Source organism: Stegostoma tigrinum, chromosome 3 (genome assembly GCF_030684315.1).
Source record: "Stegostoma tigrinum isolate sSteTig4 chromosome 3, sSteTig4.hap1, whole genome shotgun sequence".
Taxonomy (NCBI): Eukaryota; Metazoa; Chordata; class Chondrichthyes; order Orectolobiformes; family Stegostomatidae; genus Stegostoma; species Stegostoma tigrinum.
The window spans coordinates 23016530-23040067 of NC_081356.1; the positions used below are offsets into that span (position 1 = coordinate 23016530).

General features: G+C 39.7%; 1 protein-coding gene across 1 annotated transcript in view; it reads right to left on the reverse strand.

Annotated features, from left to right (window-relative positions):
- LOC125451321 (ADAMTS-like protein 1) overlaps positions 1-23538 on the reverse strand; it is a 515681-nt gene that overhangs the window by 199604 nt on the left and 292539 nt on the right. The window contains exons 4-5 of the mRNA XM_048528318.2: positions 14558-14603; positions 1590-1826 (exon numbers count right to left, since the gene is read on the reverse strand). Coding sequence (XP_048384275.2) covers positions 1590-1826; positions 14558-14603 — 283 coding nt within the window. The remainder of the gene's footprint in view (positions 1-1589; positions 1827-14557; positions 14604-23538) is intronic.

Here is a 23538-nt window from a genome sequence, read left to right on the forward strand (position 1 = left end):
GGATATTAAATATTTGTATTTTAACGTGAATTTTATTTCAACTTGTTATGCATTGTCCCCATTTGCCAGTTTAATGAGTTGTAACTTACAGGATAGGAAAGGAGAAAGGAAGAGATTTGGAGAAAAATGAGCCATTGGAGTACATGGTAATGTGGCATTAAAAGGTAAACACTATTAGACCGAAAAATTGAATTACTCAATAAAGTTCTCAATTAAACAGTAACTTAGACCACTAATCCTATTATTAGACTACATTGAATTTGAAGATTTCAATTTTTTTCTCATTTCACATTAAGGGGAAGGGAAATTACTGAAAAAACAAAGTGTTAGTACAAACAGAAATACTGTTAAAGAAACTTTAGAATAGATGGGTATGTGCTGAATTTTATAGTTTAGGAATGACTAATATTCAAATATTTCTCGATAATAAGTGTACATAAAAGATATCAAATGGCATGTGAATGACTAGGTGGGGGAAATTGTCTGTAATCAAATGTCACAGGATCAATTCCAATTAATCACAACATAGATTAATGGTAATTGAGTGATGGAAAAGAATGTATGATAGCAAAGGTCGTGGATGACAGAAGTGGAAAGGTAAGTGGTAAGGAAATGATAAAGAGTCTGCCAGAGGATTTATTTGGGTTAAATGAGTGAATTAAAACTTGAAAAATGGAATATCATGTGGAGAAAATGTGTGTTATTCACTTTGGCAGAAGGAATAAAGAAAATAAAGCTAAAAATTATTTAAATTGAGAAAGACTGCAGAAAGCCACAGCACAGAGGGATTTGGGGTCCTTGCGCATAAGCCATTGAAAGCTAGCATCAAAATTCAGCAGGCATTGGGAAGGTAAATGGAATATTAGGCTTTATTTCAAAGGGAATAGAATTTAAAAAGGGAAATCTTGCTGAAACTATGTGAGGGACTCACTAGACCACATCTAGAATGCTGTGACTAGTTCTGTCCCTTGTTGAAAAGGAAAGGTATACTGGCATTAGAGGTAGTATAGAGAAGGTTCACTAGGTTGGTTCCAAGTGCAGAAGAACTGTCTTGTGAGGAGACAGCAAGTAGGGAATCCTGAGTAGAAGCTTATACTCACTGGAGTTTAGAAGAATGAGAAGTGACCTTATCGAAACATACAAGATTCGTGAGGCACTAGACATAATTGATGCAGAAAAATTGTTTCCCCTTGTGGGAGATTCTAGAATCTAAGGGAATAAACTCAGAGAAAGGGGTCACCAATTTAAGACAGAGATGACGAATAATTCCTTTACTCAGAAGGTAGTGAATCTGTGAAATTCTTCACTGCAGAAGGTTGGTAACCTGTTAAGTATATTCAAGGCTAAGATAGAACTGTTTTTAATCTGTAAAGGAATTAAGGGTTATAGGAAAAAGGCAAGAAAGTGGAGTGGAGGATGATGTTTGAATGGTGGAGAAGACTCAATGGGCCTACTTTGCTCCTATATCTTACCATCTTAAAAAGACAAAAAACTGAATGTAATGGATTTCACGGCATTTTATTAAATCGTATGAACAATTATTCATCATATCCCTTTTTTCCAGTGCAGTTAGTGACTGAATTACTTACTTGGCAGTTTCCACTAATGCACATGTGCAGAGTCTCTGTATAACATCGCGTGCCATCGAGCACTTTAGGAGCCAGTTCCACGACTAATGCTGTACCCTTCGCCAAACACTTCAGTGCACAGGGTTTGTCAGGATCATTGTAAATAGGTAGCCATTCATAGTACTGTCCTTGGTACTTGACATCATTATGAGCAGAGCATTGCTGAGCACGAAAGTCACCAGCTTCCGGAGGACAATCCTAGATGGACAGGGAAAAGGCAAGTGAAAAAGCACTGACTTGCATTAAGTAATGAAATTTCACTTCACTGAAAAGTGATCAATTCACAGAAAAGTAGGAATGGAATTGTTTCTGAATGCATCAACTTAATCCCTAAGCTGAACACTCAGGTGCATGTAATTGCAAATTAGATTAACCTGATAAAAATCACAAGTGTAATTGAATACTTCGCATTTACAAATAATTGGTGAAGAGAACAAATTGAGAGTGAAGACATTTATAACCGGCTGTACAAGTATTAGTCATTACTAGTAGAGTCAGCAAAGTAGTAAAATTAGACTTTGACTCATTTTCTGATTGTTTCCATATGACTAACTAAAGTCTTTAGGGATTTGTAATTTCTCACACAATACCAGATTTTGATGAGGTGGACAAATGACCTCTAGCAATAACTCAGTGGAAACATATAACATCACTGTAGATAGTTGGTAGTTGCGTCATGCTCATTCTGAAATATACCGTGAGGTAATATGTATGCAGCCTGGCGTTCAAAATTTGTAGAGACTCTCAGGTGACTTCATTCTTGTCTGAGTCATTGGTTAAAGGTGACCATGTTCCTATAAAGTACAAGCTTATGTATGTTGCCTAACTCAAAAAAAACCTGGTTAGGCACTAGCCAGGTCTAATTGGTGGAATTATACTGTTGCCAGCAATGATTATTTTGTTAATGATTTTGCACGATTTCCAGCCACAGAAAACAGTGAAAATTTGTCTCTCATTTCCAGCCTGAGGACAAATTATTAAATGGTTGATGTGTCCTGACAACATCTCTCACTGCTCACACTTAGGTTGGAGGCTTTATAACCATAATACTCATGTATTTGTGGCTGACTTCCTCAGCCAAGCAATGTTGTTGGTACAAAAGTCTTTGAAATCCTGGTATCAGTGCCAACCAGTGAATGTAACATGATTTGCTACAACATTATAGTGAATACCCTCAGCAATAATTCAGCAAAGAAATGATAAATGCCATCACACATTGAGGTGACAGAAAGCATTGGTAATCTCATTCCAGCAGGTACCCGGCCATGATTACAAACATGAAAGGATAACACTTATTGCAGACAGAATTCATCACAAATTCTATGATATTCCAGGTATAAATCTCACTCCAACTGAAGAGTCAAATTTATTACATAAATACTAATGGTTATAGAGACAGAAAATACTCAGTTCAAAGCTTCATAGAATCCCTACAGGGTGGAAGCAAGTCCACACCAACCCTCTGAAGAGCATCCCACCCAGACCCAACCCCCAACTTATCACTGTAACCCTTCATTTCCCAGGACTAATCCACATAGTCTGAACATCCCTGGATACTATGGGCAAATTAGTATGACCAATCCACCTCACCTGCATATCTTTGGACTGTGGGAGGAAACCGGAAGTGAACCCAAGCAGACACGGGGAGAATGTGCAAACTCCACACAGACAGTTGCCCTGGCACTGTGAGGCAGCAGCGCGAACCACTCACCCACTGTTCCGGCTCCATATTGGGTAAATGTATCATTAGTGCACATTAAATTACATGGCCATTAACATTTCATTTTACAATTCAAATTTTAAAGCAATTTCATCATATTGTCTAATCGCATAATGTTGCATTTAATTTTACAACAATTCCATGAAATGGTCAATATATTTTCCAGCAAGATTAAGTTTTACAATTCCATGATTGGGTCTTGGCAACATTCATAAATCCTGATAAAATAAACACCTTAAACTCTAAATTTAAGTTGCCACGTCTCCTTGGCATTTGGAAATAATTATTTTAATATCAACTATTACACTAAATTCAATACTATTGTCACTATTTGAATCCTGCCAGTGTCAGGCACTGATTAACTTGATGTAGAAAGTTTTTCTGTGCTCAGGCTATGGAAACCCTACAAAATCAGAAGAAAGTACTAACTCAGGAACTTTTAAAACATAATTCAGAACTTCCATCTGGACTTAATGTAAATCAGTGAGTCTTGGTTGCCTTACAGCTATTTATGTTTAAAGGGGTGGTGTCTCTACATCAGGGAGTTTTCAGGAAGGTTGAGTCTCTGAAGCAAACTGCTTTGACTATCCACGGTTTTGGTTACTATGGTCACCGAGGGGAAAAGGCTGCATTCCAGAAGCCGCTACGCAAACTAGTGCAGTGAAGCATTTGTAACTTTATACAAAGAAAATCATTTTAGGATGGCCCCCAAAAGATCATTGGGTAATTGTGATGCCCAGACGTTTGGACCTGATTTGCGATAGGTTAGCTGATCCCAGCTGTTGAGGGCAGTGAACATGCAACAATTGGTCTCATAGGCGATGGACCACAGAAAACAAGATCATTTGGGATTTCCACTTCAGCTTTTGAGCTGGAAAACGTGGATTTATGAACATCAAGCCAGAGTGTACTGCCTGCCTATACTGGCCCCCATGATTGAAAATCAATCGACTTTCTTTATCCAGCATGGCATAAGAAAGATGGTCATTCGGGCTAAGGGCTTCCCAATGGATTTACCCTCATATGCTGAGAACAGAAATGTGGCATAACAAAGCATTCCAACAGCAGGGAAGCCAACAATGTCAGCATTTCAATATCTTCATCATCATTCGATTTGGGGACGAAAAAGTGTGAGCAAAGGCTTCTTTGGAATTAAGTAACCCTAGACAATACAAATTTGATGGAAAATTAAAAACTAATTAACTCTATAAAGCAGACTCTAATTAAATTTCTGAACTGAGATCTGCAATACACTAAAGATTTCCAAACTAAGTATCATTAGCCAGTTTTCACCCATAGGAAGAATATACACATGGGAGGAAGGTATCAACCCCTCAATCAGTTCCACCATTCAGTGAGATCATTGCTGATATGTATCTTATCTCCATTCAGCCTCCGTGACTGAATATCCCATAATATCCCTCTTTACTTAAAAGCTACCAACCACAGATATAACATTATTAATTGAGTTGCAAGTACATTTGTGCGAGTTGGTGCTTCACTTTTACCACCTTCTGCATAATTTCACCCCCCGCTCCCGCCACCCCGGTTGGATAGCTTTGATTTTAAGAAAATATCCCCTTGTCTTGGACTTCCAAGTTGGAACATTTTATCTTAATCTATTCTATCATTTATTTTTCAAATGCCCAAAAATTAAAACTCATGAAACCAAGACAACTAAGTTTTAGAAGACAATAAGGACTGCGGATGTTGGAAGCTAGCGTCTATAGGCATGAGCCTGGAAAAGCACAGCAGGTCAGACAGCATCTGAGGAGCAGGTAAGACAACATTTCCGGCCGAAACCCTTCATCAGGATTCCACAAGGGTTTTGGCACGAGACATGCTCCTCGGATGCTATCTGACCTGCTGTGGTTTTCCAGCCTCACACCTATAGACCACAATCAAGTTCTTTAGATGCGCAGATTTCTCATTTGCTGGTTGGTGCTAGTTGAATGATCTGGACACAGAACGTTGTAAAAAGATAATTTGTTGAACATAGCTAAAAAGGAACACAATATTGAAGCCTTTCAAGTAAGATTCAGCAGGATTAGGAAGTAAGAAACCAGCGTTTTAACACACCATATGAGACCAGGATGCTTATTGGTTAGGCCAACATTGGCAAGTGATGCGACAGAGACCAAGAATCAATCTTAGCATTTAGACTCTCGTTGGTCAGGGTGGCACCATAGAATGCAGCAGGGATTGACAGTGTCTATGACAGGTTTTCCAATGAAAAACGTGCAAGTGTGACTTGGACCTGGGTCTCTTGGCTCAGAGATAGATGACACCACCACTTCCACACTTCCTGATTATTTCTTACCAATCTGTTCAGAGTAATTATGACAAACCTCTGGAGCAGGTCTAATTTGAACCAAAGCCACCTGTCCCAGAGGTAGGGACATAACCACTGGCTCACACGATCCTTTTTGGAATTTATAAGATATTTCCTAACCAACTTGCTCAGGAATGTTAATACACATGTCTAGAGCAGGTGAGACTTGGGTCCAGGCTTCCCAGTCCAGGGTTAGGGACACTATGTCTGTGCCACAAGATCCCTTTTTGAAATTTTCAACCTATTTTTCTAATCAACCTGTTCAGAGATGTTATTACACACCTCTGCAGCATGTGGAACCTGAACCCAGGCTTCCTGGTCCAGGTTTAGGGACACTACCACTACACAAGAGCCCTTTTAGGACTGTTCCATATTTGATTACATTTGAAGGGAGGTGATGGCCCAGTGGTATTATTGCCAGACTATTAATCCAGAGATCCAGGTTTGAATCCCACAGTGCCAGATAGTGGAATTTGAATTCAATAAAATTCTGGAATTAACAGTCTAATGATAACAATGAATTCATTGTTGATTGTTAGGGGAAAATCCCATCTGGTTCAGTGTCATTTAGAGAAGGAAATCTTTGCCTGGTCTGGCCTACTTGGGAGTCCAGACCCACAGCAGTGTAGTTGACTCTCAAATGCCCTCTAGGCAATTAGGGATGGGCAATAAGTGTGGGTCCAGCCTGCAATGCCCTCATCCTTGAATGAATAAAAACAAGTTTATTATTGATGCTTACTGTGTTTAATTGTTTAAGTCTGATGTAGACTCATAAAAGTGAATAAATAATAATAAGGTACGAGAATTTAGAACTTCCAAAAGAGTGCAGATATTTTGTGATGACAGGAGTATTTTAAAACTCTTACAAATAAATGTCCTCCACACAGAAGTTGGGGTGGCACAAGCTCAAAACACACAATAATGCAAAGAACACAGCATGTGCCTGCCATATTACTGAGTTTTTGAGAAGAAATGTTTTAACTGAGAGCTGGAGTGTTCCTGCTCAGCTCTAGTGAAAGTCAGTGCTGACCAAGTCTGATTGACTTAGTTGGACAGCATGTGGGATCTAGTATCAGCAGCATCAGGCTAGCTAAATAGCTGTTCCACAGTCGGGTAAAGCATATTTCCTTTTTGGGAAACACAACCTCTAGCCCAGGTGACATCTATATTAACTAACTGTCGACAGCTTAAGGGGAAAAGTTTCAGAGGCTAGAGCTTACTGATGGTTATTGCTTGTATTGCTATAATTGTGGCTGAATTGGGACGGAAAAGCACAAATCTCAACTGACTTTTGATACCACAGAAAAAACTGTAAGCCACAGTTTGTGAAAGGCTGCCAGGAGACAGTCCCACACCTGATTGAGTTTTCAAATTATGCTGTACAAATGTAACCAAAAGAACTGATGAATACTTCAAGTGAAGATGCGCACAGCCAACCAAGGAATGGTACCAGCAGCAAAAGATATTGAGTCTACAGATGCAAAGAAACAGATGTCTCGGGACATTAAAGAACCATTTCCACTATGACTGGTTTGTCCAACATAAACTGTTCATTAGGAAGCTGAGCAGTTTCCAAAATACACATCTCTTTATTATACACACAAATGATTTTCCCAAAATGCCTTGATAATAATATTACAAAATAAAATTACAGTGTATTATATTTTAGTTCATCAATTTTGCAAAAGACTCAGAACTCCTAAGCCTTGAAGTTTTTAGTAGATTAAGGGTTAAAGTGAGCATCAACGCCTCAGTATAATGTGATTATGGCTGTGATCCTTTCTTAACAGATCCACACTTCAGTATTCATGTCAAGCTACAAAAGAATCAAAGATCTTCAAGATTTCACAGCTGCCAAAACCTTAGCACTAAACATTCTCATATGTAGGTTTATGATAGGTGAAAACAGGCAGTCATATTGAGTTTGCAGCACAACACAGCTTTATTGTTACCTGCACTCCAAGTTCACCATTCACTCCTAGCGCAGCAAGAAAAACAAACACCTGGTATGAAATCGACCAGGGGACAGGCTCAAGCAAAATATTCTAAGATATCTTTTCTTGAGGACCCAGAGTTACAGATTTATAACATTTCGGGGCCTGATCCCACATCAAGCATAAAGCCAGCTCAAATAAATATTTTTTCATACATATTCCATAATGAATTTGGCATTCTAGAGAGACAGGGAATAATGTCCAGCAGCCTGTATAATGAGGAAATTTTATTCTTAGGAAATGATCGCCACTAGCTGTCCCTTCCATGCTCAAGTAGAACATTGCTGAGCACCTGGGCATCATTAACATGCACCAACTGCATTACAGCAAATCACACCCAATGTCTAGAAATTCAATCAACTTCAATCAAAAAGTGAGCATGGTTTCCCTGGGCCCAAGCCTCAGTTCCATGTTGATCTGCTGGCTGCATACACACATATTAGATCCCAGTTCAGGTGGCTGTTAGCCTTGGGCCTCCATTTTCTGAATTATCTGCAGCTTTTGTTGGTTTCTTTACTGAGCACATTTTCCAATAGCTTACGTCTAAAAAGCAAAACACACACATAGAAGAATCAAAAATCGACAGCACACATTTCAGTCATTCCACCAGCTGATGAGGAACCATCCAATTGAATCCTACTTTCCACTCCTTACTCCATAGCCTTCCAGGTTATAACTCCTCAACTGAATATCCAAGCACTTTTTAAATGTTGAGGACTCCTGCTTCTACCCACCGCTCACCTTTCATTCTGGGGACTGAAGTTGGAGTTGGGAGTTTGGTGGATGGTGGGTGGGTGGTGATGGTGTTTCACAGAAGTCAGACCCATCACCCTGGAAGAAGTGCAGAGGCGGGAACTGGAGGCATCACATGCAGAGGCCAGCTGTGTAAAAGGCCCAACTCAGAGTTCCAGCTCTTTAGTAACTAAAAAAAAGACAACTCATTCCCTCACACGTTTCCAATACTCTATCCACGGCCCCTCACTGAAGGTGCTCACATCCTCTGTGCAAATCTGTGGACTGTCTACTGCCTCTGTGGCACATCATGACTTCTATGCTAACTTAATGTCATGTCTTGCCAATCCATTTTCCCTTTGTCCCTGCACCATCGATGTATACTCTCACAGTATCCAAAATGGACAGGCCTCAGGAGTCATGCTGAGATGAAACAAAGATCTAAGTGTCCAAAAGCATACTCATTCATTGAAATGCATTTAAATTATTTCATTTCATTCATGTAATTAGTCCATTATTTTAAAAAAAATATGAATGATAGGACACAGGGAAGCACTGAAAATCAGAGGGATCTTGGTGTGCATGGCCCCTCATAATTTTATACATCACAGGTGGCCCACTATGTGTACAGAGGCCACTTCTGTCCTCACCTCTTTTCTTCTCTACCACAACACTGACAGGATCTCATTTTTCACCTCACCAGTATCCACATCCAAAGGATTATAAGTCACAATTTCTGCTACCTCATATGAGATGGCACCACCAGGTGCACATGCCCCTCCCTTCCCTTGTCAGCATTTGACAGGGACAATTCCGTCTGGGACATCCTAGTCCACTCATCCTCCATTCCCAACCACTCTCCACACTCCTACTGCACCTTGCATGCAATTTCAGAAGGTGTAACATTTTCCTATTTACTTCCTCCCTCCTCACTATCCAAGGCCCCAGCCTCACCTTTCAGGTGAAACAGCAATTTCTCTGACTGAATCACTCAATCCAGTCGACAGCATTCTCTGCTCCCAATGTGGTCTCCTCAATACCAAGGAGACACAGTGCAAATCAGATGACCACTTTGCAGAACACTTCAGTTCGATCTGCAAAAATGGCCCTCATCTTCCAGTTGTCTGTCACTTCAACACACCACTGTGTTCCCAAGGCAACATTTCTGTCTCCGATCTGTTGTATTACTCCAATAAGGCTAATGAAACCTGGAAAAACAGCATCTCATCTTCCAAAGCTAAGTTCAATAATTTGACAGCCTGAAAACCTCCTTCCATATCACTTACCCATCCTCACACCATAGGTCCTGTCATGACATGGTCTGCTTTCAGCACAGCCAATCTTTTTTTGCCCACTCATTGTCCCCATAATCAGTTTTCTCCTTCTGTGGCTTACTACCAGCCGTCTCTTTGTTTGCCTAACTTTCTTTCATTCCCTCCACCTATTCACTCTCTCCCTTCCCTCCCACACCCCGTTGTCAGCATATATATCATCTTTCCCTAGCTATTATTGGTTCTGAAGAAGGGCACTAGACTCAAAGCATTAACTTTGCATTCTGTTTGCAGATGCTGCCAGACCTGAGTTTCTCCAACAGTTTCTGTTTTTATTTCAGACTTTCAGCACCCACAGTTTTTTATTCTGTAGTATAAAGTGCTCTTTGCAGTTTCTCTTCCAAGTATCATGTAGCATACAATAATCATGCCATCAACATGGCAACTTAACAGTACTTCTGAAACCAATAACTTCAAACATCCAGAGAGAACAAAGGCAGCAGATGGATTTGAATATTACTATCTAAAAATTCTCCTCCAAGCCAAACATAATTGACTTGGAAATATATCACCATTCCTTTACTGATACTGTATCAAAATCTTGGGCCTACCTCTTGACAATACTGAGCATATCTACACCATATGGACTGAACATTTACAACATTCACATCAGTGAGCACTGCAACAAATAATCTCCTGGACTGTCAGCTCACAGTGAGTTTAAACTATTAGTGTTGCATTCCCTATACGGTGTATAAACATGTTATTGATTAACGAGGGGAAGATCCATACTACAAAACAATTTAATTATTGCTGCATTTTCCCACTGTTGGGTATTAAATAATTTCTCCTTGACGTGTAAGGACAAGCTAAGGACACTCACCTGTCACAACATTCTCTTCCTGTGAATTCTCTTCAAACTGAAAATGTCCCTCAGCTTAGCTCAGTTTAAAGAATGCATAGTTTGTGCAAATATACCATTGACCCTGCTCCTCACTGAAATGCCCTTGCCAATCATACAATCACAGTCTAAGAGTAGAAGGAGGAAGAAGGGGTGTGGAGAAGGGGCAGAGATCAGAGATAAAAATGCAAACTGGGAGATTCATTAATTGCTTCCTATTGTGAAAATTTCCAGTGAGACCACAGCAGTGACAGTTTGTTTATAGGAAGAGTAGGAAGTAGGCATTCCTAACCTCAAACCAATTCATCAGAAAAGAAACAAGCAACAAAAGCTTTTTGTTCTTGGGATGGAGGTCTGAGCATCAAAACAACACTTACTGCCCATTTCTAGTTTCCCCGAAGACCTTAAGAATCTATCCTCTTGCATGGGACTGGTGTCACATGTAGGCTGAACCACAGCTCATTAGAGAAGTAATCATGGACAAGCTGCTTTCATACTCATCTACATTCTGGGGAAGCTGAGAAGTGATCCTGTTTCATTAGATTTAGTTTCATACGTAGCCATGGGGGTGAGTGAACCAACAATCTCGGGATCACTTGCTTACAGCATTACCACACATCCTTTATCATAATCACCAGGAGGCAGTGACTTTGAGCAATAATCGTACCAGCTATCCAATGGAAAGCTGACTTCAGTGCAAATCAGCAGTGTCAGAAAAGGGGAGAGTGAAAATTGTGGAGGTGTTGGGGTCATTTCTTCTAAAAAGGAACTAACTCTGACAATAAAGAATACAAGTGTTGAACCAAAAGCTGACATGCCTTAGAATTGCTCTCAAGCACTCTGCACAGTAACAACAGGAGGACAGTGTGTCACAGCATGTCTCCTTAACTTTGGAAAGCGCTTAGTTCTGAAATTCTTAACATTTGTGGGTGAAAATGGCCACAAACAGAGCAATAAAACAGTCACCATGGAAATTAAAGGTTGAACTGCAAGACTCGCAGACCCTGCACCATTAACCATATTCTTCCGGATTCCACTTAGTAGCCTGGTAAGGAAGGAGTAGTCCATTTAATGTTTGAATGGGGAAAGGCAGGTTCCTGGATTATCACGGAAGTGCACATTAGAATTAAACAAGCAGCACCATTAAATAAAGACAATCAACAGTCAGCAATTTCTCACATCTGGGGAAAATTCAGTTGCCATCCCAGCTGTCATGCATGAATAATTAAGTCAGTATCAGTGCATACCGAAAGGTCACAGAGCACACAAAAAGATGCAAGAGATTCCAGTGGCCATGCCTGGAGATTCCCACAGGAAACCTGCCTGCTCATAAGAATTAGGAAAAACATTGAGAGCACAGCTACAGTATTAAAAAGATGAAACGTGACCTGCTCTTTTAAAAGCATGAACTTTTAAAATTTATTTCCATTGTTTTTGTGATAAAGAGATCTTTCACATTGAACAATCAGACGAGAGGGCAGTTTCTTCTGAATTTACAACCAAGTTAAATTGCAAGTAATATTCCATTATTAAATCCTATTGCAGCCTGTGGCTCAAATTTCAAACATCAAGATGCATTTTGCTCCAGTGACAAAGGATTAGACTTTAATTCTGGGCAAATGATTGGGCATCATGTTGGTTAAAATCTTGCTTGGAATACAAAAGTCTCTGTGACCATAGCTTTGTATTTCTAATAATTATTTCATCCATTAATTGCTAGAAGTCAAATGAAGTTTCAGTACAGTACAATGCTGGGATTCGTATTTCTTCCAAGGCATTTTGGTGTTTTGTTTTTAAATTTAAAGCTCTAATGGATAAATTAAGTAACATTCAGAGTCTTGAAAAGCTAGGTTTGCTCTGCTTGAAGAACAGAAGGTTAAGGAAATATGTTAATGGAAGTGTTCAGAATTATGAACTGTTTTAATAGAGTAAATAACAAGCAATTGACAGAAGAGTTTATGACCTCAAAACACAGATCAAGAAGATTTTTGAAAGAACCCAAGGAAGAAAGTAAACAATATTGTCTTGATCTGGAAAGTGCTCTGTGAAATGAAGGTGAAAGCAGGTTCCCAAGTAAATATCAAAAGGGAATTAAGCACATGAAGGGAAATGTTTACAAGGCTATGGAGGAAGAGCAGGGGAGGGAGTGATCCCAATCAAATAACTCTTTCAAAGAGCTGGCACAGGCACAATGACCTCCAACTACGGTGCAACTGTGGTTGATGGCTATAAATCAAGGATTACTTTCAGACATATTTGTGTGTTCAAATTCAATGGCTATCTGGTAATGCCATGTGTGGAGCAGTGGAAAGTCACACCTGTACAGTCTCATAGAAACCTCAAAGAGAGGGATTTAAAAGGAAGAAACAGCAAGGGCTGACCGTTCCTCTTGGCAGAAAGCCATGTCCTACAGGTTAAGGCCCAAATTGCAGACATGTCTGCATTTTATCCTTTCCAAATATACCAAAAGGTTGCCTAATAAAAAACTACAAATCTCTGAGATGTTTACATTAGTGTACTCATATGCTAGAATGAAGTAGTGCTCTCAGCCTGCGGATATAGCTTATTAGAAACCCAGAACTACATGTAGAAACAAAAATTAATATATCTTAATCTTTTTAACTACGAACTTTTAACTCTAATCTGTGTTTGTGTATGTTTTCCATTTTATTATCTTTTCTCATGATTAATAGCTAATAAATTCATCTTTTAACTCAAAAAAGGCTTGATTTTAATTTGGCTTCTTCTAAAGTATAAATATAGTTTAATTAAAAGTAAAGGTGTCTACGGGAGAACAAATTCTTCATTAACTAAAACTAGACTTGTTGTGACTGAGAGATGGGGTTGAATTATAAAAGCGAGGTATTTATCCCTCCTCACTCAGGTGCATAATTATATGGGGTATACCTCTGGAATTATAACAAGTAGGAAATCCTCATCTGGGGTCTGACTGTTAACACTAAATTATAAAGAAACATATCAAACATTTATATATTGGTATCATTAGCTTTCTAAGTCTGTAGGAATGAATACAAACATCATTTATTTAATGATCATTAATGATCATTTAAAATAAGCATTACAAATTGACGGTAGCCTCATTCAAAGCCCCAGACCTCACAGCACCAGGGCCCCGGGTTTAATTCCAGCCTCAGGCAACTGTCTGTGTGGAGTCTGCATACTCTCCCCGTGTCTGTGTGGGTTTCCTCAAGGTACTCCGGTTTCCTCCCACAAACCAAAGATGTCCAAGTTAGATGAATTGGCCATGCTAAATTGCCCCCAGTGTTCAGGGATGTGTAAATTAGGTAGGTTATAGGGGGATGGGTCTGGGAAGGATGCTCTGAGGGTCGGTGTGGACATGTTGGGCCGAAGGGCCTGTTTCCACACTGTAGGAATTCTAAGAAACTAAGAAGACTCTCTAGTTAAAAAATCTGACATAGGTGACAATGTGTTTTTATTAGAGTTGGTGTCACTTTATTTACTTCCATTTACTTGGCATTGCCGTGAAAGGAGATACTTTATAACGTGCACAGTCCTTCCCTCATTAGAACGGTTAGAAATTAAAGGAGATCTAAAATATCATGTTTCTATGATGCAATATTTTATTGGATGATACATGTTTTCATTTTCTTTTTTTGAGATAGAGTAGGGAGTGCACTTTGAGTAAAATACGTGTTCATTCCAAACTCTACTCAGTGAAATCACTGAATGAAAATAAGTGACTAGTGTGAATTTTTACTAATTTATTCTGCTTATTTTCACTACAGCCAGATAGAGTAGCAGCTTCAGTGCCTGTCTGTCTCTCTGCTGAAGCCCGTCGAGAGCCATGATTGACAGGAGCCCCAGAACCCTTGTGGATAGCAAAAGCTAAAGGTTGCATGTAACTGTTCAAAGCTGGTCACTGTGTTTTTCATTATGCTGTAGTTCACCAGAGGGGAAAAATACCTCAAAAAAATAGATTTCAAAGTCAAAGACTTACCACACTGCTACAAGTCCTGTACCGTATATTTAGCCCTTCGCAGTTCCTGTTGGAAAATCAAAAGATATCACTTAAATGTAACAGAATGAGGAATAATACTGTGACCTCTCTTAACCATTACTGCACATTAAATTCTGGATACTGTGTTACGTTAGAGTAAAAATCTTTGAAACAGTTTCCTGATAATTTATTTCATCAAATCTATCCTGCTTTTCAGATTGGTAAGTGTAGCTCCCGATGCCACGTCACCATCCATGGAGTGGCTGATTTCTTTATTAGTATCATCAATAACGGGTCAATAAAACAGAGACCTAGACAATACTAGCTACAGTATAATGAAGGCCCTAGAAAGACTTTAGAGTTTTCTTATTCAAGCAAACACGTCCTAATTCCAGATGCCCTGATCATTGTAAGTATAGACTATCAACTTTCTACTTCCATCATTTGATTTTAATACACAAGACTTTCAGGGATGAAAATGGTTTGAGAAAAGGCAAAAAATATGGACCAGAAAGGATTTCAATATTTACCTGACCACATACTGAGACAAGTTGACATGTAAATCGTAAAAGAGTGGTGAAGGTAAACATTGGCCCTTTAGAGGATGAGAAGGCCAATTTAATAACTGGGAATGAGGAAATAGCCGAGACATTAAACAGTTATTTCATGTCAGTCTTCACAGTGGAAGTCACACATAACATGTTGAAAACTAATGGCAAGAAGGTTGTGGCAGGTGAAGACCTAGAAACTATCATTATCACTAAGGAGGCAGTGCTGGGGAAGCTTATGGGGCTAAAGGTAGACAAGTCTCCTGTCCCTGATGAAATGTATCCCAGGGTACTAAAAGAGGTGATGGGGAAAATAGCAAATGCACTAGTAATTATTTACCAAAATTCACTGGACTCTGGGGTGGTTCCAGCAGATTGGAAAACAGCCAATGTGACGCTACTGTTTAAAAAAGGAAGTAGACAAAAAGCAGATAACTATAGGCCAGAGATAGTAGGAACTGCAAATGCTGGAGAATCTGAGATAACAAGGTGCAGAGCTGAATGAACACAACAGGCCAAGCAGCACCATAGGAGCTAGAAAGCTGACGTTTCTGAAGAAGGATCGAGGCCCGAAACATCAGCTTTCCTGCTCCCATAATCCTGCTTGGCCTGCTGTGTTCATCCAGCTCTACACCTTGTTAACTATAGGCCAGTTAGCTTAACTTCGATAGTGGGGAAAATGTTTGAATCTATCATTAAGGAAGAAATAGCAAGACATCTGGATATAAATTGTCCCATTGAGAATAACCAGCATGGGTTCATGAAGTGTAGGTCATGTTTAACTAATTTAGTGGAATTCTTTGAGGACATTACTTGCATGGTGAACAATGGGGAACCTGTGGATGTGGTGTATCTGGATTTCCAGAAGGCATTTGACAAGGTGCCACACCAAAGGCTGCTACATAAGATAGAGTTCCACGGTATTACAGGTAATATACTGGCTTGGATAGAGGACTGGTTGACCAGTAGAAAGCAAAGTGTAAAGGTAAATGGATGTTTTTCGGGTTGGCAGTCAGTGGTTAGTGGTATGCCTCAGGGATCAGTGTTGGTACCTCAATTGTTTACAGTTTACATAGATAATTTGGAGTTGCGGTCGAAGTGTGGTGTATCAAAATTTGCAGATGACACTAAGGTGAGTGGTAGAGCAAAGTGTGCAGAAGGCACTGAAAGTCTTCAGAGGGATAGATGGTCTAAATGAGTGGGTAAAGGTCTGGCAGATGGAGTACAATGTTGATAAGTGTGAGGTCATCCATTTGGTAGGAATGACAGCAAAATGGACAATGGTTTAAATGGTAAAAATTGCAGCACGCTGCTGTGCAGAGGGATTTGGGTGTCTTTGTGCATGAATTGCTGAAGGTGGGATTGCAGGTGCAGCAGGTGATTAAAAAGGCAAATGGAATTTTGTCTGCCATTGCTTGAGGGATGGTGTTTAAAAACAGGGAGGCTATGCTGCTGCTGTATAGGGTCCTGGTGAGCCCACACCTGGAGTACCGTGTGCAGTTTTAGTCTCCTTACTTGAGAAGACATATACTAGCACTGGAGGGGGTGCAGAGAAGATTCACTCGGTTGATTCCAGAGTTGAGAGGGTTGGATTATGAGGAGAGACTGAGTAGTCTGGGATTACACTCATTGGAATTCAGAAGAATGAGGGGAGATCTTTAGAAACATATAAGATTACGAAGGAAATAGATAAAGTGGAGGCAGGGAGGTTATATCCGCTAGCAGGTGAAACTAGGACTAGAGGGCATCGCCTCAAAATAGAGGGAAACAGATGTGGGACTGAAGTCAGGAGGAACTTCTTCACCCAAAGGTTTATGAATCTGTGGAATTCCCTGCCCAGTGAAGTGGTTGAAGCTACCTCGCTGAATGTTTTTAAGGCAGGGCTAGATAAATTTTTGAACAATAAACGAATTAAGTGTTATGGTGAGTGGGCAGGTAAATGGAGCTAAGTCTCAAAAAGATCAGCCATGATCTTATTAAATGGCAGGGCAGGCTTGAGGGACCAGATGGCCTAATCCTGCTCCTGGTTCTTATGTTCTTATGTAAGTTCAAGAAAGCAAAGTGGAGTATATAAAATTGTTTGAACTGAAATTGCCCTTTTATCTAAAGACAGCATGTAGCTAGTTAATTGATATGTGTATCAGAAATTGCATACATTGGACGCAGCAGTGCTGCCTGCAAATATCCAGCTTGGAAAGACAATGGAGCCAGATGCAGGATGACACAAATGAACATATCTTAATAGTTGCTTTAATAGAGCAGCAGAGAAGGGAAGAAATATGAACTGATAAGAACAAGAGCTGGAAGTCTCTCCCTCTCTCTTCATCAACAGTGCTGGGAAAAAGCCATATTGGAAAAACACGATTGAGAACTCTAAAATATGCATAGATGTCACGACCTTTGATGATAAAAGTCAACCTTGAAACAGCTGTGGTCTCAGTTTAAAATAGGAAGCTTTAAGGATTCTAAGAATTTTTAAACTGTATGGCCTTCATTCTTCCTGTCAGCACCAGATACACTGTAAAATTTCCAACCTATGTGTAGGTGTGTTCAATATCATATTTTACTGTTTTTTGCAAAGCTATTAAATAATTCAGTTGTCCTCACTTTCAGTCAAGGGGACCTTGTAATTGGCTCCTTGATTTTGATTAGAACTACATTTTAATTTAAATATGAAAAACCTATTTGCTAAGAAGAATTCAAAATCTTTCTTCATAACCATCTGAGAGGGTAAATAGAGGACAGTCAATCTCCCATCATCTAGCTGTAACAAAATCTCTCATCATGAACTGCTCATGTCTATCACCTCCCAAAGGATTAGATGTCGGCGAACATCAGCATGATAGAATATCTCAAACGTAGTTTGTTTGGGCAATTTAGCAGTTCCTATCAAGAACATCAATTTCTCTGTTAATTCATCACATGGTCTAGACCTCCAATTCCATGTTTGAGAATATTTCTACTTTTACATGGTGTTCCATTTTCCTCTGTGTTTCCTGTAGATTATAAATGTTATTATATAAAATAACCTCTCTGACTTGAGCTTGTCAGCACTAGCCAGATTGTGCACTTTGAATACCCAAATCAAGCCAGTGATTAAATAAAACTGAAATTGCTGGGAATACTCACATCTGCTGGCAGCAATGATGAGAGAAATAGAGTTAATAGGCGGAATTTTCCCAGGCCTTGGGTAATATGGGCGATGGTGAGAAATATGGGAAAATATAGCAAGATTGAAAAACCTAGTTCTCAACATAAAGGCAGAAAGTCTAACTTCCCCCTTAAGGTTTAAAGAGCAAATTCTGAATCTCACTTGTCAGTGATGACCATTATATTTGCATGTATTTGGATCTCATTAATAGCAAATTTCAAAGATAGGCAATTTGTTGGGGGTGCCAGTAGTAAACAGGGGGTGGGCATGGCATTGTACAATGTTAATGTCATACCATTTACCAACAGCTTACAGAGAAACATACTGCATGTGCATCAACGAAATGCTATGACTATAGATCAGAAGGAGGTAGTTTTTACTGAGCGAAGGGGGACTATGTCAGCCAGGAGTGGCACTGATACTCCGTCAGAGGCATCATTCAATTTCAGTCCATGGGGGTTGATCATGGTCAGTCAGGCAATTACTGTGACCAGGGTCTAGGAAGCTTGCAGCTGAGGGATTAAGCCATAGTCAGTCCTGCAAGCCATGTCTAATCAGTCCAGGGATCACAGGTAAGACAGGCAGTGGTTGGGGGTGTCATCAGGCAGACCTGTACTCACAAGTCAATCACAGTGTGGGCCACAGTTAGTTCTGGGAGATTGGACAGTCATAACCAAAGGGGACAGTCCATGCACTCGTACTAGATCTTGTTGGCCCGGAAGATTTGGATGGATCACACGAGGGGAATTTGCGTTGACAGCCCAGACATGAAGTAAATGTCCTGCCCAGATTCAGGCTCACGTTCCTCAGCAACAACATCAATAGGATTGGAGATTGCAGGCAAAATGCAAGTGGATGGACCAGGCGCTTCCGATGCATCCTGAAGAGAGACTTCTGAGGGTCCTGTGGCTACTTCTTTCTCTGCCAAGTTGACTCCTGACACCACACTTTCTCCTCAAAAAGAAGGTTCTACTCAAATGATAACCATGTCTCTTGAGAGCCTGCCACCGTGCCATTAACACTGAGCATCAATGTTTAACGCGATGGAGTACAGTTCTGAGATCATTACCAGCAGCCACCATGGAATCAGCCAGGCACACAGGTGCCAGATTCAGCATGGTTTTAATAATGTTGGCAAACACCTCCAACCTTCAAGTTAATTTTCTACCTATCCACTGCTCCTGTGACTGTCTGTGCATCTGTGCAAAGTCAACATTACGGGGGTCATCATCTACCTGGGACTGAGCAGGTCTCTCAGTACCAGTGACCTGAATTTTTTTTTTCCTTGACTGGCTGGAGAGATAGCCCAGCGATGTACTCAGGAGATTGTGCTCCAAGTCAAATCTAGATACAGCACCCATTGAGGTGAAAATCACTGAGCTGGTGGTTGGTGGAGGAGGCAGCCTTGTCAATGCACCCTTTGAGGCTGCAGCTTCTTTGTGATAGAGGCAGGAGGAGCAGATGGGACAATGGGGTAAATATTTCCCTCTTCTGAGCATCATTTGTGTTGGCTGCCTGCTTAAGTTAAGGGAGGCCATTGGCTGCACAATAGGCCTGGAAGATTGAGCATCTTCAGAATAGGTCAGAGGTGATAATGGGAGAGCAGCACAGCACAATGAAGTCTCATAGCTGCCTTGCCATTGGTGGTCTGGGCACCACTATAAGTGTAACCTCTATCTTCTTCAGCTATCTTGGGGATCTTCTCCTCATGGGGATCAATGAGCCAAATGTCATTCAGACTGCCAACCTTCTTGGACCCTTTTGCCCAGTTAGGAGGCAGTTTCTCTTGCAATGATACAAAAGACAGGGTTGAGTGAGATAGAAGATTATGGAAGAGCTGCTGGTTGTAACACAGGAGCAACAAAGGTGATATTTCTAGATTGAGTGAGTAGGAAGCACAGAAGGATTAGCAGTTTATGAGATGAGGTGGATGACAGTCATTGATTGGTGATGCTGCATGCAATAATGGTAGACCATTAACGTTGGTGATGTTAAGAGGTTAGTGGCACTTTGAACAAAAACAAAAGTTGCTGGAAAAGCTCAGCAGGTCTGGCAGCATCTGTGAAGAAAAAATCAGAGTTAACGTTCAGGTCCGGTGACCCTTCCTCAGAACCCAGACTCAGACCCAAAACATTAACTCTGATTTCTCTCCACAGATGCTGCTTGACCTTCTGAGCTTTTCAAACAACTTCTATTTTTGTTCCTGATTTACAGCATCTGCAGTTCTTTCGGTTTTCATTAAACAGAACCTTGATATCTGTCTCAGAAATGGGTGTTAAGAGCTTGCAGATAACTAGTGTCAGAAAGGGTGATTGAAGGTAAAGAAATTGCATGCTGTAGTCATATAGTTAAAGGTCTTGAATTTAGGAACATCTTCATGGGTACAATTGTGAGGCTGCATGATTCACTCCCGGGATTACTGGCTAAAACAAAAACAGTGTCAATAGTTAACATTAGATGAGAGAGATGGATGAAGGGAAATAGAAATACTGTTGATAACAATACTGAAAACTGTTCTCTCATGTGAAAGGTAAATGCTAAAATAGACCAGTTTAATTGAATAACATTCTTTTGTGCTGTAACTTTTACTCATGTGAATTTCAGCAAGATCACCATCACAGGCTGAGTGAACAAGAAGAACAGAACTAAATTCTGGTTAAGAGTGGAGCGAATATTTTTGATATGTAAAGTTTCAGTGTTGTACACAATCAACAGCATTTTCAATGAGCACTGCCCTTCATACACAACTTATTAAAACGAATAGTTCCATACAATAAATCTGTTACATATACAGCTGTAGCACAGAGATTATCCAATTAAGCTGTTAGTGTCTGTTTTTGTACTATTTTATATTACACTATGGTATTGTTGAATGAAACAATACATGTGGGTCCAATAATCCAGCTGGTCACGGAACATACATTCACTGGCTGTTCTAAGAGTTGAAAATATGGCCATTTCATCCATTCACCATAAGTAGCAACTATTAAACTTTGTATAACACCTTCAATGTACAAACACATTCTAATTCCATTGTACAGGAGCATAATAAAACAAAATGGTACCAAATGAACATTATATAGACCAGGGTTTTTTTTGCTGTGTATAATGACCACAAGTAATTCATCAATTACTTCTGTCCGAACTTTAAGAATTAAAAAAAAACAATCATTTGATTTAATTTGACCATAAATTATACATAATATTAAAATAATTTGGTGGTTTGGGAAACCGGGAACATCAGTTAGGGATCTTATTGTGAAACTACGTTATTTTCTAATGTGTAAGACGACTATGAAATAAATTTGGAGCTGTCAATGCCAGCCCTGTGAATATGTAAAGCCTAATATGTATTGCAAATCACACATAAGCCTAGCTTCCTCAAAACAATAATTTATATGGTGTGAATTCAACTTCAACTTAAAGTAGATCCATGCAGTGATTTACATTCAAAAATGTAGGAGCCGTATCCCTGCATCCTAAATTTGACAACTGCCCAAATGGTGGGAGGAAACCTCCGTTGTGATTAGCTAAGTTATGAGCCACATTGCACAGAATGGATCTGCTTTTAAGTGACTGCCAATGGCATGGAGTTTTAATACAGCGCACCACCACTTTGAACTAACGAGCATTGCTGTGCTGATGTTTTGCTGCCCCTGCCTTGCCCTTGGATTAAAATTCAATATTGTCTTTTTAAAATAGTGAATCAGAAATAAGGAATGGAACTACCTTTCAATATATTGTGCTTTCTCCCCTCTCACCCCGGAACTTTCTCAAACATCTTCTCTCTTAAGATCTCTTCCCTCTGAATTCCCTTCAGTTGAATGGAATTGTCTGCTCGTGGAGTGTGGGTCTACCTACACCAAATGGAGTGCAGTAGTTCAAAGCAGCAACTCAATACCTCCTTCTCAACAGCAACTAGGATGAGAAATAAATGGCTGGCTCAGCTAGCAATGCCCACATCAAATGAATGAATTTAAAAATCCTCTCTCTCAATTCACATCTATCTCTCCTCAATTTCAAGATTTCCTCTCCTTCTCAGTGACAGTTCTGTCTGTCAAACTCTTTTCTTTCTCTCATTACATCATTTTATCTCTTCTATTTAACCCAAGTTTCCTCGATATGTCCTGTCAAATTATTTCCTCTGCAATTGAAATGCACCATTCTCTTAAGTATCCCCTTTCAACCCTTCACTCTCAAATAAAACCATAATATTATGGATGCTGAAAGTCTGAAATATTAAGAGAAACTCAGCATGTCTGTCAGAATCTGCAGAAGGAAACAGTTAACACTTAAAAAGTAACATTCACACTACACAATTGCCAGGTCATAACCATGACCAACAAGAGACAATCCACTATTCAATATTCAATGGTATTACCATCACTGAATCCTCCACTGCCAACATCCAGGGAGTTACCATTGACCAGAAACTCAACTGGGCTGGCCACATAAATAAACGGCAAAAAGACCAGACTAGAGGCTTAGGAATACTGCGCAAATAATTCTCGTCAAAAATTTGTGTTGAAATTCATTTCAAGAGCGTTGTGTTCTTTGGGGTATGATATTATTTCCCTGTCCATTTACACAACAAAAAAATCTTAGACATGGTCAAAACTCAATTACAAAAGCTCAATCTTTGGTTTCTCAAAACAGAACAAAAATGTTGTGTTCTACAACAGACATACCTCAACTCAAGTAAATCCGAACAAACGTACAATGGGGTGCAACCAGGCTCAGCTTTTGCAAAAGTTAACCTTTATCGCAAAGTGAATAAATTAGAATAAAATGAACATAAATACTACTGACCAACCACTCACACCTTTGCATGTTAGCTACAATCGAAGATAAACTGAGAGGAGTGTTGCAGGGTTACAACTTGGTAAAGTTGTATTTTTGTCTGGCTCTTGTGGAACAGTGATAATGTCCCTACCTCTTAGCCAGAAGGCCTCAGTTCAAGTCCCACCAGCTCCCAAGGTACATAATAACATTGCTAAACAAGCTAATTATGAAATGTACAAATGAGTTCGTTTTGTGTGTAATAACACTGCTGGACATAAGGGAAAAAAAGATTTTGACATCAATAAATGTGTGCAATTTTTAAACACAGAATGGGACTAGGAATAAATTTGAGTTTTGAAAACTAGTGGAAGGATAAATACTAAATTTTAATTATCAACCAAGATAAAGTAGACAAAGCAATGTCCACAAGTATTTCATTGTTAAGCCACACAATAAATTAACAGCACATCACTTGGCAGAATCTTTCTACAGCTGCAATC